Source organism: Pezoporus flaviventris, unplaced genomic scaffold (genome assembly GCF_033815535.1).
Source record: "Pezoporus flaviventris isolate CSIRO_AGI_PZ_B2104156 unplaced genomic scaffold, CSIRO_AGI_Pfla_v1 ptg000066l, whole genome shotgun sequence".
NCBI lineage: Eukaryota > Metazoa > Chordata > Aves > Psittaciformes > Psittacidae > Pezoporus > Pezoporus flaviventris.
The window spans coordinates 11,174,031-11,196,934 of record NW_026892614.1 but is presented as its reverse complement, the minus strand read 5'-3'; the positions used below and the strand labels follow the sequence as shown (position 1 = coordinate 11,196,934).

The window sequence follows — 22,904 nt, the reverse complement described above, 5'->3', positions numbered from 1 at the left end:
CACCCCACCTCTCCAAACACATTCAAGCTGTACAAACTCTTTCAAATGGAAAAATCGGACAACAGGAAACGTCTTTGCACTGCTGACATAATTATGAAAAGACTTCTCCCAAGTCCTACATAACAGCATTTTTAGCATATCCTGCAAACGTGCCAGTTTCTCCCATACATTTACTACTTAGCATATTCAGTCTACAGATATAAATGTTCTCAGTTTCAACCTATAGGGTCAACTGTACAGCTGTTTCGGAATACAGTTTTGTCATCCTTCAATATACCTTCTCTGTTAACTAGAAAGTCAGGAAGATAGAAAAATTCTGGGATAAGCTCCTTTACGTCAGTCATGGATTCGTATGAAGACAGTCGCCAGGTTGTATTGGTAGAGTGAAAAGTTCTGTCTGGGATGTCAAAACTTTGATCTGTAAAGAAATACAAACTGAATTTGTTATATCAATGGCAGACAGCATAACAGTTGTACATCTGCAACTTCTTAGTTAACTGCTCTCCAGTTAGCTGAGAACATTTGGAATTCTTCTATCTCAATTACTATGTGTTAGACATGGACTTAAGGTCATCTTTTTATTCCAGATTAAGTTATAAATGTAAGATGTACAGCTTTATGGTCTAGACTGACAATTTCAGAATATGGGTCTACTGTGAAAGCATACCAGATTCAGTTTTATTGAACTCAGCTATTTGGGATTGATAAACTATGCTAAACAGAGTAAGAAATAGCATTCCTGGGTCAGTGGGACAAGGCCCAGATGTGAAAGGCAAATGCAAGCAAAAGTAACTTTACCTTGATAGGCTAAAAACATTTTAGTAAAAGGTGGCAGCCTAACTAGGAAGTGAAGCACAGTTCCACTGTTGGAATAATGAGATCCATAGTGATATGGTTGTACAGGAGGCATTGGATCATCCTCTCGTGCTCCTTTACGGTACTCTTCTTCCAAATACTAGAAAAGTAGTAGAAAAAAACCCCAACATGAACCTCCTACTTAGACTGCACTCCAGTAACAGAAATAAGAGCTTGCCTAAGTTGTCTAGGAATAAAACCTGAAACTTTTAAAAGAACATACATTTCAAAGTGATTTGCAATCAAATAAATTTTAAGTGTCTAAAGACATGATCACTTTTACAATCCAGTTCAGTATCAGTCTTATGCAGATTTAAATCTTTTCTATTATTTATTACTTTAGCTTTAGTTTTTCCCCTCATTTTCTAACACAGCAGAATCATTGCAAAGATTTTTCAATACTAAATGGAAAAATATATCTGCAAATAATACACTAAACCACAATGATATAGACATATTTGAAGGCTCAGCTGCAGATGCTTTCACTCCCCAGCATGTTGTCATTTCCTGCAGCCTTTAAAACATTCTAAAGGGAAAAAAAAGCAAAGATCATTTTAATCATATTAGGGCATGTTAAAATAACACAAGTACATGAGGGAAAACAAGTGCTTTCTCTTATCAAATAAAGAACAGATATAAGTTCCACTGGAGTAATTTCAAACAGCAGTAAGTTATCGTTCTGACTTTTAGGGATATTTAAATATATGTGTGGTCATATGTAAGAAGATATCAATTTAACCTCCTCAGCAGTATCGCATGGAAAGACTAAACTGATTTATGATTTCAGGCAGAGGGACAAACACAGGTTACAAGCATGTTATAAACAATTTCCAAGCAACACAGTATACTGAAAATGAGAATACCAGAGGCATAAAATACTTTGTGGTTTCTTTTCATCCCATCAATATATTTTAGAAAAATTAAAGCCTCCATAACATTTATACACAGGAAAAAGGCAAGAAACAAGTTATCCAAATTACCTTATAAGTATCCACATAACGATCCTCTTTTTCTTTACACTGCACGGCTATTGGTTTAACCAGATTTCTGTAACAGAAGTAGTACTGATATCTTGTAATTTTTATAAACATGTTGATTCACATCATTTAATATTGCATTATTTTTAATAATGCCTTTAATTTAATGTAATGAAAGTGACAAGCAAAATTTAATAGCACTTTACAAGCGTTCAGAAAACAAAAAGGCCACTTTCAGTTAGTGCTGAAGGCAAACTCAGACCCACAGGCTACCCACCATAGCACAGAAACAGGCAAGCAAATGCAAAGTGCTTCTGTCAAATCAGAGGCATTACATAAAGGCAAAGACTTTTTGCACACATGTTAAATTGGCTTAACAGAAATTCATCAGGGTGTGACAATTCACAATGTAGACAATATAATTTTGTAACTGGCCAAATAATGTACAATATTTCCTTTTCTATTCAACTTCCACTAACTGGCCTACAAGTCTTCATTCACATCAATTTAAATATCCAGCTTTTATTTATCGTAGACTATCAATATCCCATTAAGACAGTAAATAAGTCCAAATCACAGCATCATTTGATTATACACACTCATAATACTAGGCATTTTATTTAAATATTTGAGGTGAAGCACTCACTTATTATAACAAGCCCAGAGTTACTACAGATCAGGCTTGCCCCCGAACAATTCCATTTGCATATGTGTGCAGTTTAGTACAATGAAGTTAAAAAGCTATACTGGATGATCAGTTCAACTCTTTGGAAATAACCAGTTCCAAACATTTCATATTACCTATATACTGATGGATCATTTAGGTCCAGCGTTTCATTGATGTAGTCAGAAAGTATAAAAGGAAATACTGGATACTGCATGAGATCATTGAAGGAACGGCCCGCATGTTTGTTTAAATGAGTCAGATATTCAAAGTTAGTAATCTGTCCTGTGCACCACAGGTGGGTCAAAGCAGTAATATTTCCATATTCCAAAAGGTTAGGCAAATTGTTAGTTAAGATGTTGTGGTACACATCATCACGGACCTAGGAGAAAACACCACAGCTTTAATCACATAATTTAAAAAGCTTCAAACTATCAAGACTTAGTAAGTTTCTCTAATTTTACAAATTTCCAGATATATGCCATAATGCACTACTGTTTAGCATTACTAAGATTCTTCTGTGTCTTAGTACATCAGAGATGTGTTTTACAACATGACTGTGTTTGTCTAGCAGTCTAGCTGAGCAAAGTTCATTCAAAGTTATTAGACAGAAATTAATTAATCCATGCAACAGGTCTCCTTAAAAAACAAGGCATGAACATACCTGTTAAGGCAACAAAGCAAAATGCTTTGATATATTATGCATCAGTGCCACATTACCTTTGTGTTATCAAAAGCCAACAGTAAAGTCCTGCCATTTGTTAGAAATATTTCCACGGCATTGTCTCTTAACTGCCACCAGCGCTTATGAACTTCCTTAATTTCCTCATAAGTCCAAGAAAACGATGCTGGTTCAGTTTCTCCATGAAAACTCTGCAGAATTTGCAATTGAAAAAGTTGTTTTGAACAGTAGGTTTTTACAGAAGAAATCCTTCTTCTTTAAGGGTTGCAGCAGCCTACCTTTAAATGCAGCCAGCATGTAGCCATTTGTAAGGCAAACTTTAATTTTGCTGTGATTCTTTAAAACATTACTGTGATTTTCTTCATACATGTTTCCCACCCTCCACTCTCCTCAAGAGAGTGGACATGCATACTCCTCAGGTAACTCAACTAACACCTAATGCCATCTTTTCACTATCTCTTAAGTTAAAATATTGGACAGCCAACCAGAGCAAGTAAAGCTTTGCCACAAATCCCAATTCTGACAGTTATATGAAAGACAAAGCAGCAAAACAGCTAGTAACATCTTAAATCACAGCAGCTGTATGCTTAATGGATGCATGGAAGAGCTCCCTGAAAATAGTTTTATGCTTTCAGCAATATAGACCATATCTTTATTTTTCTGACATGTCTCTTGGATGTATAAGCTTATACAAAGGCTCTGACATATTATCAAAAGGATTAGATCAGGTCCAGTTTCCTCCATGAGATAGTCCTCTCTTGTACAGGATAAGGGGGCAGTAAGAACATCCTATGCTACAGAGTACAGCACAGTTCATACACTTGTGAGTTTCTGTACTTCCTAGTGCTCCAGCTTCCAGTAAGAAAAGTTCTTGTGTGCAGATCAAAGAAAGCTCAAGCACTTACACTGTTGAACTCAGAGCAACAACCAACATTGTACAGAAGCCTCCCCACATCCCTCCTCATCCCCTCCCAACCCCAGGCCCACATCTTTGCTTTTTTCTGTCACCACCAATTCCACAGCCAGAGGCAACAGAAGCCTTGTCCAGAGACCTCTAACTGTAGTGCTAGTCAGTCTGGCTGGCCTTTCCAGAGACATCTGACTCCAGTACTCTGGCAATCTCAGTGGCAGTAGACAAAAGTTACTCATGGTCATAGTTTGGAAATATTAAAAGCTAGACAATATGCTTCAATACTTACCAAGTTTTCAATTGTGTCTGAAGCATTGTCTTCAACAAAATACATGCCACATTTTCCTGCAGGAAAAAATAGTTGTAAAAAGGTACATGATACTACTTTTTGTATAATGCATCTTAGTGTTATGTAATCAGCGTCCAAGGGTTAGGAATACTAAGAATAGTACCTGGGCAAGACAGTACTTGACAGAAATAGAATTTATCATTCCACATCTTTTAGCAAGTTTAAGTTTTTAAGTCTGCAACTTTAAAACCTATCTACAGTCCAAATAGCACTCATGCAAATAACAAGGAAATAAAGCAAAACTTATCTATAAAGTAGATGTAATACAAACTCAATTACTTTAAAAACAGCTGAGTTTATGTATACAGGAGAACCTTACACAAAAATATTTACAAGGACTGCAAAATCTACTTACCTAGCAGCAGTTCACCAGCAGTCTCTCTAGAAGGTGCTACACTTACACATCTTCGATTAACTCTGAAATATTTCAAAGTGTATTATTGCCCATGGATTTATGTACCTTTCAGCAAGTACCCAAGATTAACAGCCTCAAAGGCTACCATTTCAGACTTTTCAACATCATGATTCTAATGGTTCAAATCCCAAGGAAGGGAAGAAAACAGAACCTCAGCTCTCTGGACTTGCACATTACTGTATTTGTATTTATTTCTTTGTGTGCTCTTGGCGGTTTTAGGCAGTATAGATGTATTATTTTAGGCCTGTAATAGATGGCAAATTGACACAGTTGCAGACTTGAGTAGCACAATGATAAAAGCAGTGAAGATGAAAATACAATTTACTTTTGAACACTGATGAAAAGACCTACCAGATATAGTAGCACTGCCTGTCTTAGATATCTAAGTGACAAATAAGTAAAGAAATCCCATCAGGTTATCACACAGAAGTCCCATGCCCATATCACACCAAACGGTGTTTGCTTTTAATGATTTCTGAAGTCGTGGAGATAGACTGTTTAAAGAATCAGAAAATATACATGTTGGTAACTCTGATCTTTTGCTCACGAGTACAGCAGAAAAGTCTCTTATCTCAATTATTTTTCAATTTTTATTTAGACAAAAAGGTAAGTGGAACTGTTTCATTGGAATAGTAGAAGGCAGGAAAGAGGTAATCGTTACTCAAACCCTACCTTATATGTTCACTTGCAGCTTTGTCCTTTACAGTAGAAGAGTGAGAAGAATGTGTTTTGTCTTCAAATAGATAAGATAATGGAGTTTTTATCATGCCTATAAAAAAAACCCACAAATGATAAGGCACTAGCAGTCATTACAGTTGAGGTATGCTCTTAGAACATGTTGTAATTACCTTCCTGTTTCTGCCTGTCTGGGAGAAGGTACTTGTTTGGAATAGTCAGGTAGCATCTCTGCAACCGACGCCTCTCTCTGTTTGGGCCCTCTGTTGGATCCAGTTGCCAAGAAGTTGGGTAATAGACTGGGTCATACCAGAGTGCTCTAAAGAAAAAAGGTAAGAGTATACATGTTTATGCATTCTGTTTTTCTTTAAATAGTAGAAAGGCAAAATTTTTAGAGTAATACACTGGGCAATTTTTTCTGAAAAAGTATCAAAAGACTGAATCTGTAATTTATTCTCATAAGCTACCCCACTGACTGACTACTCATGAGCTACTACTGCAAGACTGCTCTTGAAATGGCAAATTCTGATCAGAACAGTAATACAATGCATCCAATACTTTATTTCTGATCAGAGCAGCAATACAATGCATCCAATACTTTATTTTGAAAACTCGGCTGCTGCAAGCATGGCATAATACTTGTTCTGCACTGGTAAAAATATCATTGTTGTTTTTTGTCAAGACATCTTTTGCTCTACGCAGATTAGTGACCACAATACCTGTATGCTAATGTGAATAACATGACCCCCAAAATGTTGTTATTTCATCAGTGTAATGCCAGATATGGCATTTTTTTTATGACATTCTTCATTCTAGTAGAGCAAAATATATCTGCCAAAAACGCTGTCTAAATGGCACAGAAACAGGACTTGGCTACTAACCCCGAAAAATTGAAGAATAAATCAAGTCTTTAAACATATGATGTTAAAATGAGAATTACTTTTGCTAATCATCTACATTTCATTTACCTCTAAGAAGAATGAGAAGCATGTATCAGGCATAGAGTCTGTCTCCTCTCATTTTTTCACTGGGATGAGAGAACAACTTACCGATCATGGGTAAGCTGCTGAACAAGTTCCTCCCAGTGTCTGCTGGCACTTAGCTCTGCCTTATACATCCCCCTGATGTGCTGGATTACTTTCTTTCTTTCCATTCCTTGTGACAGAGACACAGCTTGTGTGATGTCTCCGGCTATTTTAGAAATGTCTTTAGATTTTGTATCCAGACGTTGAAAGAGACTGAGGAAAGAGAGTTGTTTCAAAATGTCAAATAAACACACTGAAAAGGGAAGTCAAGACACCAAAATGCCCTATCAGACACAGTCAGCTTGGCAATAGATACCCATAGGTCATTATGGCAGATGCAAAGCAGCTTAGCCTACATGATTTTCACAATACTCAGGACCCATAGGTCATTATGGCAGATGCAAAGCAGCTTAGCCTACATGATTTTCACAATACTCAGGAATAACTTCTGCTTCTTAGCCTTTCAAAAAAGCTATTACTTGTGGCAAAAGCCAAGCTAAGCCATCAGATCAACAGATACCTATTAGTATGGCTTACTAGTTAATGTATAGTCATTATAATAAACATCTTAAGAATAGTAATTTACCACTGCTCAAATCTCTTAAGATATTTAATATAGTAAAGTCTTCTCTTAACTGAGCTGACCTTTACAGCTATTAGTTACCTACACTGAAACGTGTGTGCATCTCAGACCTGATTTTTTCGGCAAAACTTACAATCTAAATTAACGGGAAAAAAAAACCTCCTGATCCACCACAAGCTACCAAAATTTACATTATGCCAAATAGCAGCAGTCTACATAGCTCCAAATAGTGCTAAAATAATACAATTAATACAATGTTTTATTCACTGAAGATCAGTTAGTTGCAGGGGCACCTGCCTTACATTTATTGCACAGCCCATAACAGGAAAGGTGAATGGAGAGATACAACAGCTTTAAAATTTTTTCCGGCTAACTCCCAGTTACATCCTGGGCATGACGTGCTGTGGTATGGAATACCTCTTCGGTCAGTTTGGGTCAGGTGTCCTGTCTCTGCTTCCTCCCGGCTTCCCCTCCTCCCTGGCAGAGCATGAGGCTCACAAAGTCCTTGGCCAAACCAAAACATCGCTATCAGCTCTGTTCCCGAGCCGAAAGTCAAAACACTGCACTGCACCAGCTACCAAGGAGGAGAAACATGACTGCTACTGCTGAACCCAGGACAGGGTGAAATGCCAAATGAGCAAAAACTGATCCATGCACCCCCTTTAAGGTGGCACTTACTTTTGCCGATTGTTAGCCATTGTCTTCTCCCAAGCAGCTTTGTTCACACCTTCTTCCATCTCGTATTTCTTCTGATCCTGAATGAAAGTTTTATACATTACTTTTTTTAAAGGACAAAATAAAGAAGCAGAAGTTAACGGATGTGCCAACAAAATTGTTCAACTGATACCTTCACAGTATTTAAAACCATCAAGACATCATTTCAGTTACCACAGTTTTATTACATTATATCTAAATTTTGTATTTTTTTAAAGGAACCATAAAAATTCTTCCCCAAACGAGCTACACCAGTAGCTAATTACAAACTCTCGCCTTTGTATGGGTTAAGTAATATGTTTAACCAAGAAGATCCAGCATGTGCTTCCTGTGAAGCATTGAATATGAGCGACAGAAGTATTCAGAACCCAAAGAGTCCCCAAAAGCATAAACCATGCACAAAACAAACAAAACCATTGTCTGCAGTAAAATTCTGACCCCATCTTACAGAGAATTGTCTCAAATATATCCACTTTTTGAAGTATAATTTCTATTCACAAACCTCTTTCAAAGCTTTTATTAGATCTGGTTTTGGTTGGGGGCTCAGGGGAATGCATTTATAGCCACAACATTTCAACGTATTCACAAGGTCTCCTACTGCTCTTTGCTCTTCTTTGGTCATTTCATCACTGTGATTGTGCATTAATTCACACAAATAAAGCACTAATTTAGGTCCATGCTAGAAGATGAAAAGAAGGGAAGACAGGAAAACAAATGCATGATTATTCTCATTTCCACAACACAACGCTGAGCAGGTTGTAATTTCAGCTTTATTCCTTTTCCTAGTCAGCCTGGGCAGATTTCTTCTAATTCTTCTGTGATTTTTAAAAAATGCCCATTTTAATGTTTGAAGAGCAACTTTTATGAAAGTAGAAAATATGCTGAATTTAATCCTCCACATGCTAAAATTTCCTCTACCATCTTGAGACTTTTCAAATGGCTTATAGGAAATCCAAGTTTCTTTTCCAAGGACTCAGCTCCTGCAGCCTTGTTTATACTTCACGAAATATGTGCTAGGCACTCCTGTTTTTTGCCTGGCAGTAATGCTACACCTTATTTGAGTAACCAAATTAGAGCTGACATAATGAAATTAAGCAGACACAGGGCATAAATGCACTCAATGTGACACTCTCCCAAAGCAGCCACTTCTAGAATGTCAGCTCTTTTCTTACTAGTAAAAGTGTCAACTGAACAACATATCAGAAACATATAAGTGTCATAGGTTCATCCAATAAGCACTCTCTCATTAGTATATAGTAAGTCAAACTGTGGCCCATCTTACGCAATTTCTTTCATTCTTGCAGTTCCCAAAGATCTCAAACAGCAACATTCTTACCCCGTTTCTGATCATGGCTCTAAGAAATGTTTTCTTTAAAATGTGCACCAAGGGTACAATCAAGAGAAGCTTCTTCCTGACAAGCCCAGAAAGGCAGGGGAAACGGTTTGGCTATTTGAGTTAAGAACATAGAATACATAATACCACTTTAAGAATCAATAAAGGCTAAGTAAGAAAAGATAGAGTACTGCTTTGATCGAGGACTGACTGCCTCTTAAAATCCAGTGGCAATCAGTTCTTACAAGTTTCAGGAAATCTGCAGTTGAGAGTTCCAAGGCAGAGTTCCTTCATTAATCTGCTTAAGTTCTAGCATCCTTAGTAAAATTCTTCATGTTAAAACTAGTACAACCTTTTGCTTCTGCCCTACAATGGAGATGTGATGTTGATGTGCTACAGAGTCAACAGATCTAGACATTACAGACATCATCATTTAGACCTCTTAGCAGCCTTCCGATATCTGAAAGGGGCCTGCAAGGACACTAGAGAGGGGCTCTTCATCAAAGACTGTAGAGATAGGACAAGGGGTAACAGGTTTAAGCTTAAACAGGGAAAGTTCAGGTTAGATACAAAGAAGAAGTTCTTTACTGTGAGGGTGGTGAGGCACTGGCACTTCATTATCCAAACAAGTTGTTAGTGTTCCATTCCTGGCAGTGTTCAAGGCCAGGCTGGAGAGAGCCTTGGGCAACATGGTCTAGTGTGAGGCATCCTTCCCGAAGGCAGGGGGGGTTGGATCTAGATGATCTTAAGGTCTTTTCCAACCCAAACCATTCTATGATTCTATGATTCTATGATCATCATTCTACCCTGCCTTTTAGAAAACCGTCTACCCTCAAGGTAATATAGCAATTTCAGAGGTACACATAAGCATTTTGTATGACATAGCTTTCTCATTACACTAAACATTGCTAAAACATCAGCAAACAACTTTAGCTATGTACAGTTCTAAATAACTGTAAAATTTAAACAAAAGCATTGAATACAGGTTTTACAAACTTTTTCCACACTCTTGAACTTACTTGCAAATTTGGGCTGAGACAGTCACGCATAATCTCTTGGTGATTTATTTCATGTACCATCTCCAAAGTTTGTTTTCTCTCTTGCAGTGGCCTTGTTGGAGACAAGTTATGTACAACAAGCCTGCCGAGTTGTGTACGGAATGTGTCTTTACAGGACAAAAGGATTCGCTTCCACTGTTGCTTTGGTGCATTCATTCTGCTGGTGCCCTAAGTAAGAGGTTTTTTAATATTACAGAGTTAGAATTTGCATTTACCAAGTTTTTCACATTACACAACACACAGTTAATACAATCAAAATGTAAAGACAAAAGATTCCTCTACCAAAATAAAGCATTTAATTTTAGTTTAAAGATCATTATTAAAGTTTAAAACCTGTTCTACTAAAAGCTGAAGAAGGGCTTATTCATTCTAGGAAAATAAGCACATTTTTCTCAATCTGCCAATATTAAGGAAAAAAAATGGATTTTCAGTTAGATGGACTATACAATCCAAACAGTGTGAATTGTGATGTAGAGGGTTTAAAAATAAAAGGGTTTTTTTGCTTATTTTAATTAGTAGTCCTATGTTAATCACCTGCTTCTGAATGAATTACATCAAAAGCTTAGAAACCAGGCATTGGACTGAGGTACTTGTGCTCACAAAAAGGAAACTGCCATCTTCGGTAAGTACAACTAAAGCATGATGGAAAGATAGAATAGCTAGGGTCAGAAAGAACCTTAAGATCATCTAGTTCCAACCCCCCTGCCATGGGCAGGGACAAACACTAAACCATGACAACCAAGACTTTGTCCAAGACTGTCAAGACTGGCCTTGAACACCACCAGGGATAGAATATTCACAACTTCCTTGGGCAACCCATTCCAGTGCCTCACCACCCTTACAGTAAAGGACTTCCTCCTTATATCCAGTCTAAACTTCCCCTGTTCAAGTTTTAACCCATTACCCCTTGTCCTATCACTACAGTCCCTAATAAAGAGTCCCTCCCCAGCATCCTTGTAGGCTCCCTTCAGATACTGGAAGGCTGCTATGAGGTCTCCATGCAGCCTTCTCTTCTCCAGGCTGAACAGCTTCAACTTTCTCAGCTTGTCTTCATATGGGAGGTGCTCCAGCCCCTCCTCTGGACTTGTTCCAACAGTTCCATATCCTTCTTATGTTGAGGACACTAGAACTGTACACAATACTCCAAGTGAGGTCTCACAAGAGCGGAGTAGAGGGGCAGGATCACCTCCTTCGACCTAACAAACTTAATTTTCCAGAGCTAGAAAGAAAATTAGGTTGAGCTACTTTTTATAAAGATGGTCTAAGAGAAATAAAGAAAAAACAGCAAGTTGTTTTCCAATAAAATATTTCAAATTACTCAAGCAAAACCCAATCACCTTGGATAGGTGAACAGGCTACCGCCTGTACCCTAGTAAACTCTCAACCCTTTGGCTACAACTGACAAAGAAAACTCTCCTTCTCAACTCTAAAATATATTATAGACACAAATTGCCCAAACTCTCTATAACCTGTGGATGCACAGCAGATGTTGTTTTATAGGCTCCAAACTGAAATGTTGAGGCTTAAGAGACAAAGCAAATTTGTGGACCACACAGAAGTCTAGCGTGCTTGTCTAAGAAGCACAGTTTTGCTAAATGTTAAGGTAAAAATTAGAACAGATGCATTTATTGTTTTACAACTGCAGAGTAACTGGGAGGCTAAGCAGACTTTTTAATGCCATAGCTTAATTAAGACAGTAAGAAAAGCATTTATGGACAGAAGATTTCATGCATTAAAAGTTCCCAATAAAGAAACTTTATGAAACATTCTTTATTTAATGTGGACAATATCTAATTACTTACAATGGCTACTTTGACGCCTTCCACCAACATTTTGAATATTTCTTTAAGAAAAGGATTTGTTCTGCTAGGCAGATCACGCTGGTTTTCCTCTTCAGGAACTTCCAGCTGGGATGCTGAAAGTTTGCTTTGATTTGTATTTTCTGTGATACCCAGTACATCAAGGCACTCTTCAGTAGATGCTTAAAATTAAAGAAGCACATACTGATCAGTACCATCTAAAGCAAGGCAAACCTATGATCCTTCAGTTGGCATTAAATCAAATACTGCCTTTACTACTATATTTACTATACATACCCCTTTCTTCTGTGGGATTTGAACTAGCCCCTGAAGTCATCAAGTCTTGCTAACAAAATGTAGCCAGCTCACAGAAACATGCAAACTAATAAACTTACAGAGAACAGATGCTCCCTTTTGCAGAGTTAAATCTTCAGGTAATAATTCAGGCAGTTAATGCATGAATGTACTAACATAGAATTAAAACAACTCATCTGGTTCATTCAGATAAAAACTGTATCCAGATTGTCAGTTATATAATACTGAGAGACAAATTACTGAGAGAATGGTTAAATCCATTAAACTAGCATCAGCGGTATTAATTTCCTCTCAAACATTTCAACACTTTCAAAAGCAAGAACCCATTTTTCATACAGCACTACACTAGCTGTCAAAACAGAGATGAACAAAAGGAAATCCTACCTAAATAAATGAGCCTGTTAACAGCTAGAACAGCCAGCCTCTGTAACCTTTGTACAAACTCCGCCTCAGTGGCTTGAATAGGATTTTCTTGGCTCATTCTCCGCTGCATCATCATATTGAATTCCTCACTTGCTAGTGAGCGCATTTTCATCAGCAGAGCATCAGACTGAGCAAGCGGAAACTTTTTGGAGCCTTTAAAGGGAGAAACACTAATAGCATCTTCATAAAATACACAAAGAGTTAATCATTCAGCAACTGCTTTCATCCAAAGAGCTCATATCATTTAAGGAAATGAAACATTTGAAATACGTAACTATTGAAGAGAACATACATGTTATCTGGAAGTTTGTCTTTCTTTTAAAAGCTTTTCTATTGGAAAATAAATATACAAAATTCAGGAAATTATACTTTGAAATGAGTTATTCTCAGGATCATATTTATTCTACAACTTGTATTGGTGTAAAGCAGATTCTAACAGTAATTTTTATCTTTTTACTGTATAATGATGATAAAGGATTAAAAATTAACCATGCAAGAGAATTACTGCATATCAAAGTATGTTTATCAGCACAAATGAGTCATCAGTTGTATTAAAAGTTTATAAACAACATTTTGTACCACAGCCATTGCCACTAATTTCAATAGAAGTACTATTTCTAACTTGGAAGAATATTCATTAAAATTTTCTTGAAATGAACTGGTAGGCCTTGACTGAACTTGCTTCTTTCAGAAATAACTATTTTTTTGAGTCATATTTAGTGCCTTACCAGACTTGCTGATATAAAAAGTATTTTCACTATACTTACCGAGGCTGATAGAGAGGCCTGGAGTAACTGGGACTAACAGCAGTTTTCTTAGTTTGAGGCAGGTTTTTGGTATTGTTTGTTTGTTTGTTTTTTAAATCAAATACATGTCAGGTTTTAAAACTACCTTGTACAAAGTCTTAAATACAGCTTCATTCATAGGAGATATATAAAAATAAATTTCCAGCCAGAAAACTCCAAAACCTTTACGTGATTCATAAGCTATTAAATACACAGCAAGTATTACTTCTACAGCTAGAACTGTACGAGTGTTTTACAAGCACAACCACAGTGGAATCTAGAAATCTCACATTCCCAACTATAAATTTGGACTGCCACGTATTTACTTCAAAATGTTAACTAATTGGAAGTTGTGCAACAATGCAAACCCCATCATAGCTCTGTTAAAATTACAAGCAATAACTTCATTTTGGTGTTTCCTTACTGTGAAGTTGGCTACTAAAACCACTATGAATTACTTAGTAAAGATGTTTTTTAGTAACTTGTGAATTGAAGAGAATCCCAAAAAAAGGTAATATTTGGCTTTAGACACTGCAGTGAGAGCAAGGTGAAAGATTTCATTTTTGTACCCTACTTCCTCATCCTAATACAAAACCCCACAAGTTCAAAATGGGTACAGGCTATACTATTCTAAAAATATGTTTATTGATTTATAAAGCAAATCCACAGATAAAGCAAAGCAACTGGACCCATTTGTTGGATCACTGAAATTATAGTTTGAAAGTAATACATACAGGAAAAGGTACAAGGATATTACACTTCAGGTACTCACCAGCAATCCCTTTACGCTTTTGAAACATGGCACGATGTGGTGCAGATTGTGATGGGACTGAACCAACCTGCTCCTGAGCATCCTGGTTTGCTGTAGTTTTTATTAATTCAATGGCTGCTTGAAGAACTCTTAACTGAAGAACAACTGCGATATCTACAGAAAGAGGCATACAAAGGATACCTGACATAGAATCATAGAATTGTTAGGGTTGGAAAGGACCTTAAGATCATCTAGTTCCAAGATTTTTTTTTACCAGATGTCTGTAACAAGTAAAAAATATACAAAACATGCCAAGAGCTAAAGCTCTTGATTCCACAGAAGTCCCCTCATTATTTCACAGATACAGACAGTCCGCAAGTGAGCTCTCATGGAAAAGCTGTTGAATTTGCTTATCCTGAAATAAGCTAAATCAAACTATATAGAACATTTCCATTTAAATGCCCTTAATGATTTATTGTTTGTTCAGATTAGCAGTAAAAAATTCTTTACCACAAGGCAGACTCCTGAGGAAAACTACTACTTCAAGAACCACTTGGAAGAAAAATATCCATCACCAGGAAACTCCCCCTTCTCCCTCAGCAGGAACATTAAACAAAAATCAGTGGGGAAGGGATTTACTCCTCCAGTCCCATGACCCCAAAAATAAACAGATAACTTACTTTGCATCCTTGCATTTTTACTATTTTGAAGATGACCCAGCAGCACAATGAGGTCTTCAATAACACGAAAATACTGAGAACCTGAGGAGCTGCAGGCATGAATTGCAACTGCTACTAGCAGCTGTTGTATATCACATGCAAGTAACTTGTAGTCATTCAAGGGAATGCTGCAAACAAAGTTGTAGTTACCAGAAACATTACAATTCTAATAGATTGTAACCCATAACAAGACACATTACTATTCCCCTTGTTACTTTTGCCAACTGTATCTAATATTATATTGTACTTTATGTTAAATTATTACTCCTGAAGACTGGAACACTAATCAAAAGATGCCTCTTTAACATTAACCTTAGCAGCCTGGATACCTGCAATTCTTTGAGACAATCTAGCATTAAAATTGCGACAAAGTTATATTGGAAAAGCAATGATGTGTTACTACCAGATTTTTAAATTAAAGAACAGGTCTGAAATCCTGTATTTCCCACCCCCCCTCCCCCCCAAAAAAACCAACAAACCCACAAAAAAAAAATCAAAAACCAATAGGGTAGTATCTCACTTTGTAACTACGCTAAACTTTAACCATACTGGGGTAAAAAGGAAATCTCTATTTATGCAGGATACCAACCAAAGAAATAAATTAACTAAAACGCATCTCTCCTTCCTTCACTGAATAGCCTTTCTTAAAGTACAGAATGCATGCAATTAATGAAGTAATTTAGTTTTCTCAAATTCTCAAATATTAAATCACAGGCAGCACAGGAGAGTTTACCTACAGATACAGTAGAATGCTACCATCTCCTGGACCTTTATCTTACTGTTCAGGTGAGTTTTAGTAGAAAAAGCATCCAAAGTGCTCACAGTATGACAGGTTTGCATTTTAAGATGTCACAAAGTTTATCACTTGAAAGTTTAAGGTATGGAAAGAACATCTTGCATTCCTTTGTTTGAACTGGACAGCTAAACATCAATTTTCACTTACAGGTATAATTAAATCCTAAAGCCTCATAAAGAGTATTATTTTGTACATTCTCTCTGATCATTTTACAAAGTACAACAAAAAAAAAATTGTAATTTTTGCTAGACTTCAGGTTGTGCCTGGCCTATTTCATAGCAACAATGATACAATCGTTACAATTGTACATGATACAATGATATAAATGTATCATTCATACAATGATGTCCAATGATATGAAAATGATACAATACTCACTTTGTTTCCAGTCCATTAAGAGCAGCCAATGTATTACACAACACGTAGAGCAAACCATTATCAAGCAGTAGGTCTGCAACTTTTGAACAGGAATTCATGATTTGTAGCAGGAGACAGAAGCAGTTATGCAGCAGAACATTATCATACAGAGAGTTCTCAATAAGACCCAGAACAGGAATGACACACCATTTTCGAAAGAGTCCAACATTCTTGACATCTTCCAGATCAAATCTATTAACATAAAATGTTTGTGACATCATTTAAATAGCAACCTGGTATATGCAACTGGAATACCAGTCTCTATGAGTATTTTGGCTAAGAAGTAGATGATAATTTCCTACATTTCATTGCAGTAACAACACCTGTCTGCTAAAAGTTATAAAACATGGAGCAAAATAAACACTTCAAAGCACCGCAAGGAAACAAAGTATCTTAAAAGTATATCTGAAGCTTCAGCTAACTACCATCTACAATACAAATTTCATTAAAACAGAGGTTTGGTTTTGTTTTTAATCAATGTAGAATATGACAAATCACCTTTCCAGTTATAAGTATTACAACTGGCACAGTCTGTCAAGAAATCAGATAGAGCATGGCATCGATATAACAATATACTGACAGCAGGCTTGATGTCCTATATCCATTACTTCTGAAGTTTCATTAAGTTTTGCACTGCTGACTAAACCTTAGATGCATGTTCTCCCTGTACAAACATTAAGTAGTCAGACTACTTAATGGAATTTATTTAGATAGTTGTCTTAGAGGTAATCTTTCCTCTCAGTATGAGGGGGCTCTTTGATTCAAGGAAATGGCATACCTGTGGGATTTTTCTAAAGGAAATAGGGATTTAAACTCAGGGCTAAGCCAAGGAAGCAACTGTGGCATCAAGCTTTTTCCTTAATCACCTATCAAAATCCAGGAGCAGCAGTATAGTGACTGCTGCTTAAAACATCTAAGGATATAAATCAGAGTTCTGTGTGGGCTCAGAAGAGGAAGAGTTAAACCAATTACAGGACATTTGAAGTACAAAGGCCTCCAAGGCCTCAGGGAGGCTGAGGGTTTAGAAATTCCCAGCTGATAGCACCCATTAGAGGAAGTTGCTTACAAACAGCTTAAGGGCCACAGTAGTCATAAGAAGTTTAATACATTGAAATGTTAAAGGCACAAGGCAAAACATTTCAAAACAGTTTTCAAGGAACATTTTTTTTTATGGTTGTTGACTGCTAGGAAGAGAATAGAAATTAGAAATCTATCACATACCCTTGCCTCCTACAAGGCTCACTGCTTATACTTAAAATAAGCTACAGGATGCTAAAGCAAAGCATTAACTTACTCTTCATCCAAGCCAACAGAGCGGCCAAAGAGCATTTCCAAAAAGCACTCTACAACTTCCTGAGTCCCCTGGTGAAGGTACAGCTGGTTGGCTAGCAAGGAGAAGCCCCGATTCTTTAAGAACTTCTCCTTCTGCTCCCTCCTTGCTCTGTTGAAATATGCATCCAACAACTAAAAATAAATGCATAATTATGATGTAAGAGTTAAATATTTAAAATAACTCCTGTGAAAGTTAAGCTCATCTGTGGCTTGAATAGTTTGAAATAAAAAAATTAAAATTTCAGATTAAAAACATCAGTTGCACTATTGTAACTGCCATCTATGGTGCCCTGTTACAATTGTCAGCTGACTATCCTTTTAATATGAAGACTTTGGTTTTTAGTCAACTGGGGTGGGAGTGGAGGAGATGAAGTCACACAGTCAGAATGCATATATAAATACATTCAGACTTTCTATACTTGTTATATACTGCACTTTGGTGTGTATGCAATTTTTGTTAATAAAGTTGCATAATCTTATTCTTCCTGAAATTAAAACAGAAATCCATGTAGTTTTAAATCTACATAATGTTACCATCCAGGAACACCGTCTTTGTCAATACTACAAAAATCTCTGAAAACAGTCTGAAGTCTCAAGTCCTCTTTCAGGCCACAGATACACACATAACACACCGGCATAACTGAAAGTCAACCATGTTACTAGTCAAAACTTTGCCTGCACCTTAATTTAACAGAATGCATCATGAATTTAACACTCAAGAGACTGTTACCAACTTCCTGCACTGTTGCTTCCATTTACATCAGTAAAGCTGTGGTATACTCTGGCTTAGATCATAGACTATATTTACCTATTGCAAGATTCAAAATTGTGTTGTGGTTTGTTTGGTTTGTTTTTGTTTTGGGGTGCCTTTTTAAAAAAAAAAATAACTTGTGGGGGTGGAAATATATCTTAAAACTCAGAAATAAACCTAGAAAATTATTGAAAGCAAATTAAAAGGTATTTAAAAAACCTGATATTTCCAACATGTTAACAACGCTAGTTTGTAATTTTTTAGCTGAAAGCATTTTGCATAGACCTACTTTAATAACTCCTTGTTGTATGAGAGGAGATGGGTGGTTCACGAGAACTATAAGATAATCAGGTTGGATAAGTTTGTCCATCACATCTTCTAGCATGATATCTGGTAGGATTAGGAGAACTCCACGCAAGAGGTCATATAACCCGCAACAGATAAGCACAAGATAGTCTTCTGTACATCTGAAAACAGAGGAATATATTGCACTACAGTTTCTTGTCTAGAAACAGGAAATATTAAAAAAATGCATAATCTTTTGCTACTCTTGGGTAGAAGAGGAAAGAGGAAATATGGCTAGCATTTCTCCAAGACTCCTATTACCACTCTTCATTAACACTTACTTTTGGATGGCAGAGAGCAAAAAGGATAATCTGACTAGAACTATTTGCTTGAGATTTTTTGTGAGGTAGCATAAAAAGTTCCCACTCCTACTGTAGACGCCAAATTCTTGATCTTTAAAGTTTGCTATGTAAAGGAAGATTGCAAAAATTGAAACAATGCAATTCTACAGACTAAAAGCTGAATGAATTGATTTATGACAGCCATTGAAAACATACCCTTCATTTTCAGGCTTACAATTTTTGTAGAAAAGTAATCAAGACCAAGAATTGCGAAATTAAAGCTCATATACTGAGGTACTGCTAATATACTATTTTGCTTATTTGCTTACCTATCATCAGGGCTTTCAGATATTTTTTCGATATTCTCATTAGCTGAAGAAAAAGCAAGGCTCTCCCAGTCTTCAGCAAGTACATTCTTGTCCACAAGGCTTGGCCAGCGAGCAATGGCTGATGATCCTCCATGAACAGAAAATGATAAGCCCAACCCTGCAAAATTACTCTGAGTCTTCTGAAATGAAGGCAGTCCTTTCAGGTTGTCTGGACGACTTAGCGATGGCTCAGCTGCAGCACCACCACCTTCATTACATTTGAGGTCTGCATCTACTTCTTTATTCTCAAATGCATTTTCAGTTAACTCTTCTTCTTTGGCAATATCTTCAAATGTTTCAGCAGATGTTAACTCTGAGTCACAAACTGTTTTTGCAGACTCACAACTGCTAAGAAAGAGTTCTTCCTGTACTCTCTTTACAGTTTCAGAGCTTCCTACAAAACCAGTTCTACCCTGCAGATCAATGTAGTCACACTTGCCAATAGCCTGCAGGTCATCAACGCTCCTTCCCATTCTTTCAGTCAGTCTTTTTTGATGAATTTGAGGTGAGGAAGTAGGAGATGCTGGTAAGCTTTTGCAAAGCCTTTTAGGTGTCCGAGAGCTTATTTTCTGCTGTACACTAGCCTTGGAAGTGCTCCCTAGAGAAATAAGGATATCTTGAGCATTCACTTTATATTAGAAACAAGCTTTTCCCTTAGTGTTGTACTCCACACATATTTAACACATTGAAGACCCAAGCTAATTTTACGTGGCAAAACTAGTTCAATACCTGGCATAGCTCAAATTTGGCCAATCAAGTAGAGATAGTAAACTATTAAGCAGCAGGTAATAAATCTGAAAAATACATAAAATGACAAATAATTTCTGCATATATACTGGAGTTTCTGGATTTACATTATGATTGTCTCAACAAACCCTCAAAAGGGATTTGTACAGAATCATAGAAACATTGGGGGTGGAAGGCCCTCTGGAGATTGTCTAGCTCAACCTTCCTGCTCAAAAGCAGGCTCAAATAGAGCAGGTTGCTCTGTTTCAAGCTCTTGCATCAGAGGTCCAATCTACCAAACATGTTTCAGTGGTCACTGAAAAAGTTACCAGCTTCAACTATGTAATAACTTCTCATTATTTCAGCATCTATAGCAGAGGAATTAAAAACTGATTCAAGCAGCTATCTTCAGAGACCTCAACTTATTTAGTATGCTATATAATAAGACTCTTTCTAGAAAATTATTAGATTTTAATTTATATAACCAAGGTATCCAAAGTTGTTCTTTACAAGATAAACTTTCCCATCCTCTATCATGTAGGAACAGTATACCTGCAGTATAACTAAATGCCAATACTTTAATTATGCACAGAAAAACATATCAGCTTAATGCCTTTTGCATAGATAGGATAGCTGCTTACAACTCACAATTTTAACTAATGCCTGGTTAAGGCAGTCTTATACATCTCTACCAGATTTGTTTAACAAATGAAATTGTTCAGCTATCTGGTCCACTTCTCTGCCTGAGCTGTCAATATGGCAACTTATCTCAACTTGAGAATGAAAAGCAGTTTAGGTAGCATGTTCAACTGCATCCTCCTTACTCTGTTTTTCAGACATCAAGCTCCAAGGGACAGAGAGAGCTTTGTAAGAAATATCTGTGGAAAAGTAACACTTTAAAGCACTCTAGTCATCTGCCAAATGACTGTGTCTTAAAGTCTTCGTTTTTCCAGCACTGTTTTACCTCCCAGTGGTAAAGCTGTAAATCCAGTTGGAGTTGTAATCATAAATGCAGAGCTGTCCACTGACTTCCCACCACTGCTGGAATTCCTCAGGTACCTAAGTGATTCAACTTTCTCCTGAAAAATTTTGCCATCTAGAAAGAAAAGAGAAGGGGAAAAGTTCGCCAAGAGCTTTTTGAGTTTGCATTCCTCATATATATTGAGCCTCACAGTAGTCAGGTTACATTTCAAGCTTAGCACTGGAGGCTAATGAGAAGTGCTCAACTCAAACATCAGAAAAAGCATTTGAGAAAAAACTTTTGTTTTAGTGATATATCTTTGAAGTTTACTTCAGAACACTGAAAATATTATTATGTTCTAAAGTAATTGCATTTAAAGATAGTCCTTGCAGTCATACAAGCAGTAATAAATGACTTTCACCATGTTGAAAACAGGTGAAGGTTGTCAGTTTCATCTACTAAGGCTCAAAGTATATCACAAAGTACATTCTACTCTTGCTCAGAATTTTACATCTCCTCATATTAGAGGACAGATACAGATAAAACAACTGTACTGCCTTTGAAACTGATTACTAAAACTGGAGTTTCACAGGCATCTGCAAAAGGAGAACATAGCTCAAACTTGGATGACGCTTTCCACATTTACATAAATTACGGTAAAAAGCTGTACAATGCTACATGAATTATACATCTACCAGGTTCTCATTTTTCAAAATAAAAAGAATGAATTTTTAAAGCTCCTATCACTCATTTTACCAAAGTGATCATCTAGTACAGACATATTTAAGACAGCTGTTGTGCTAGATCTAGACTCCTCTAAGCACACAGGTACTTTCACTAACTTGCATGCAATGTGCTGATGGTGCCTGTCAATGATATCTTGAAGTGCAACTGATCATTTGTTAAAAATGCTTCTCAGGCCTTCTATTTTTATAGGAATTCAGTAACAGGAAACAAAGTAGAGATGTAAAAAGGTCCATGTACACGTTTGAGTAATCTTCAATCACACATAAGTTAAATGTTTTAATCTAAGATCTGACCACAGGCAAATGGGTTCATACAGGGAGCTAATGTTACACATTCCATTTAGCAGCACCAATCTTTAAGGAAAGTTAAAGACATAACCACCAGAGAAATCATCTATGGCTGTAGACAGAAGAAAGCACCTCAAGTAAGCCAAGCAAAGTCTAACTATGTCTGTCAATACTGTGAACTACTGTTACGTTACTAAGCCCAAAGAGTTCAATAATTTTTACATATAGTTATTACAATGTAGCAATCAAATAATATATTCATAGAATAGTAATTTATAAGAGTGAAAGACTGAGCTATTAATTAATGACTAGATTTTAATCTTATTTTTTCCTAGTTAAATGTGATGTATCTACCTATGTGCAGGGAAAAGTAGAAGTTGGTAGGATTGTGACAAACATATGTATTAGTGGGAGGGTGAACTGCTAAGAGGAAATTGAAAACCAGTGTCAGCAGTTCCAGGTCTGGGGGAGATCCAAGGACTTCTTCAATTATTTTCACAAATGACCTGCAAACCTCCCGAGGCAGGGATGCGAAGTGCCCTTCTTTATGCTCCTAGAAGGAAAGAGCAGTACAACTGTCAGTTACTTGTATTTTTCATTTGACATAAACGGTCTTTCTTCTTTAATTTTAAATTGTCAGACAAGTTTAAAAAAGCTAAGCTTAAGTAATAGCCTGCACTCTTTAGAGAGGAGCTATTGTACCTTCTCAATGTTACTCAAGTCCAGCATGCAAAATTCAGGCACAATCAAAAGTCTGCAGATGTTACAGAAGTTTATTTTCAGAACATGAAAATCTTCTACAAATTACACTACTCTGACTTGAAATCCTGGAGCCTTAGGACACAAATCACCATTGAAAGT

General features: G+C 36.7%; 1 protein-coding gene across 8 annotated transcripts in view; it reads right to left on the bottom strand.

The window, feature by feature from the left end:
* Positions 1-22,904, bottom strand: part of LYST (lysosomal trafficking regulator) — an 82,454-nt gene that overhangs the window by 13,280 nt on the left and 46,270 nt on the right. For 5 of the 8 annotated variants that reach the window (XM_061471215.1, XM_061471219.1, XM_061471217.1 and 2 more), the window contains 24 exons: positions 22,398-22,596; positions 21,013-21,144; positions 20,873-20,926; positions 19,284-19,920; positions 18,618-18,795; positions 17,540-17,709; positions 16,207-16,437; positions 14,994-15,160; positions 14,335-14,487; positions 12,739-12,930; positions 12,043-12,221; positions 10,202-10,408; positions 8,352-8,528; positions 7,814-7,890; positions 6,577-6,765; positions 5,701-5,846; positions 5,525-5,621; positions 4,793-4,854; positions 4,378-4,433; positions 3,217-3,369; positions 2,634-2,878; positions 1,836-1,902; positions 799-955; positions 278-418 (listed from right to left, as the gene is read on the bottom strand). In XM_061471215.1, the coding sequence (XP_061327199.1) occupies positions 278-418; positions 799-955; positions 1,836-1,902; positions 2,634-2,878; positions 3,217-3,369; positions 4,378-4,433; positions 4,793-4,854; positions 5,525-5,621; positions 5,701-5,846; positions 6,577-6,765; positions 7,814-7,890; positions 8,352-8,528; positions 10,202-10,408; positions 12,043-12,221; positions 12,739-12,930; positions 14,335-14,487; positions 14,994-15,160; positions 16,207-16,437; positions 17,540-17,709; positions 18,618-18,795; positions 19,284-19,920; positions 20,873-20,926; positions 21,013-21,144; positions 22,398-22,596 (4,066 nt within the window). Of the gene's footprint in view, positions 1-277; positions 419-798; positions 956-1,835; positions 1,920-2,633; positions 2,879-3,216; positions 3,370-4,377; positions 4,434-4,792; positions 4,855-5,524; positions 5,622-5,700; positions 5,847-6,576; positions 6,766-7,813; positions 7,891-8,351; positions 8,529-10,201; positions 10,409-12,042; positions 12,222-12,738; positions 12,931-14,334; positions 14,488-14,993; positions 15,161-16,206; positions 16,438-17,539; positions 17,710-18,617; positions 18,796-19,283; positions 19,921-20,872; positions 20,927-21,012; positions 21,145-22,397; positions 22,597-22,904 lie in introns of those variants that run through there. The other 3 variants (XM_061471218.1, XM_061471222.1, XM_061471223.1) reach the window with 2 other exon arrangements.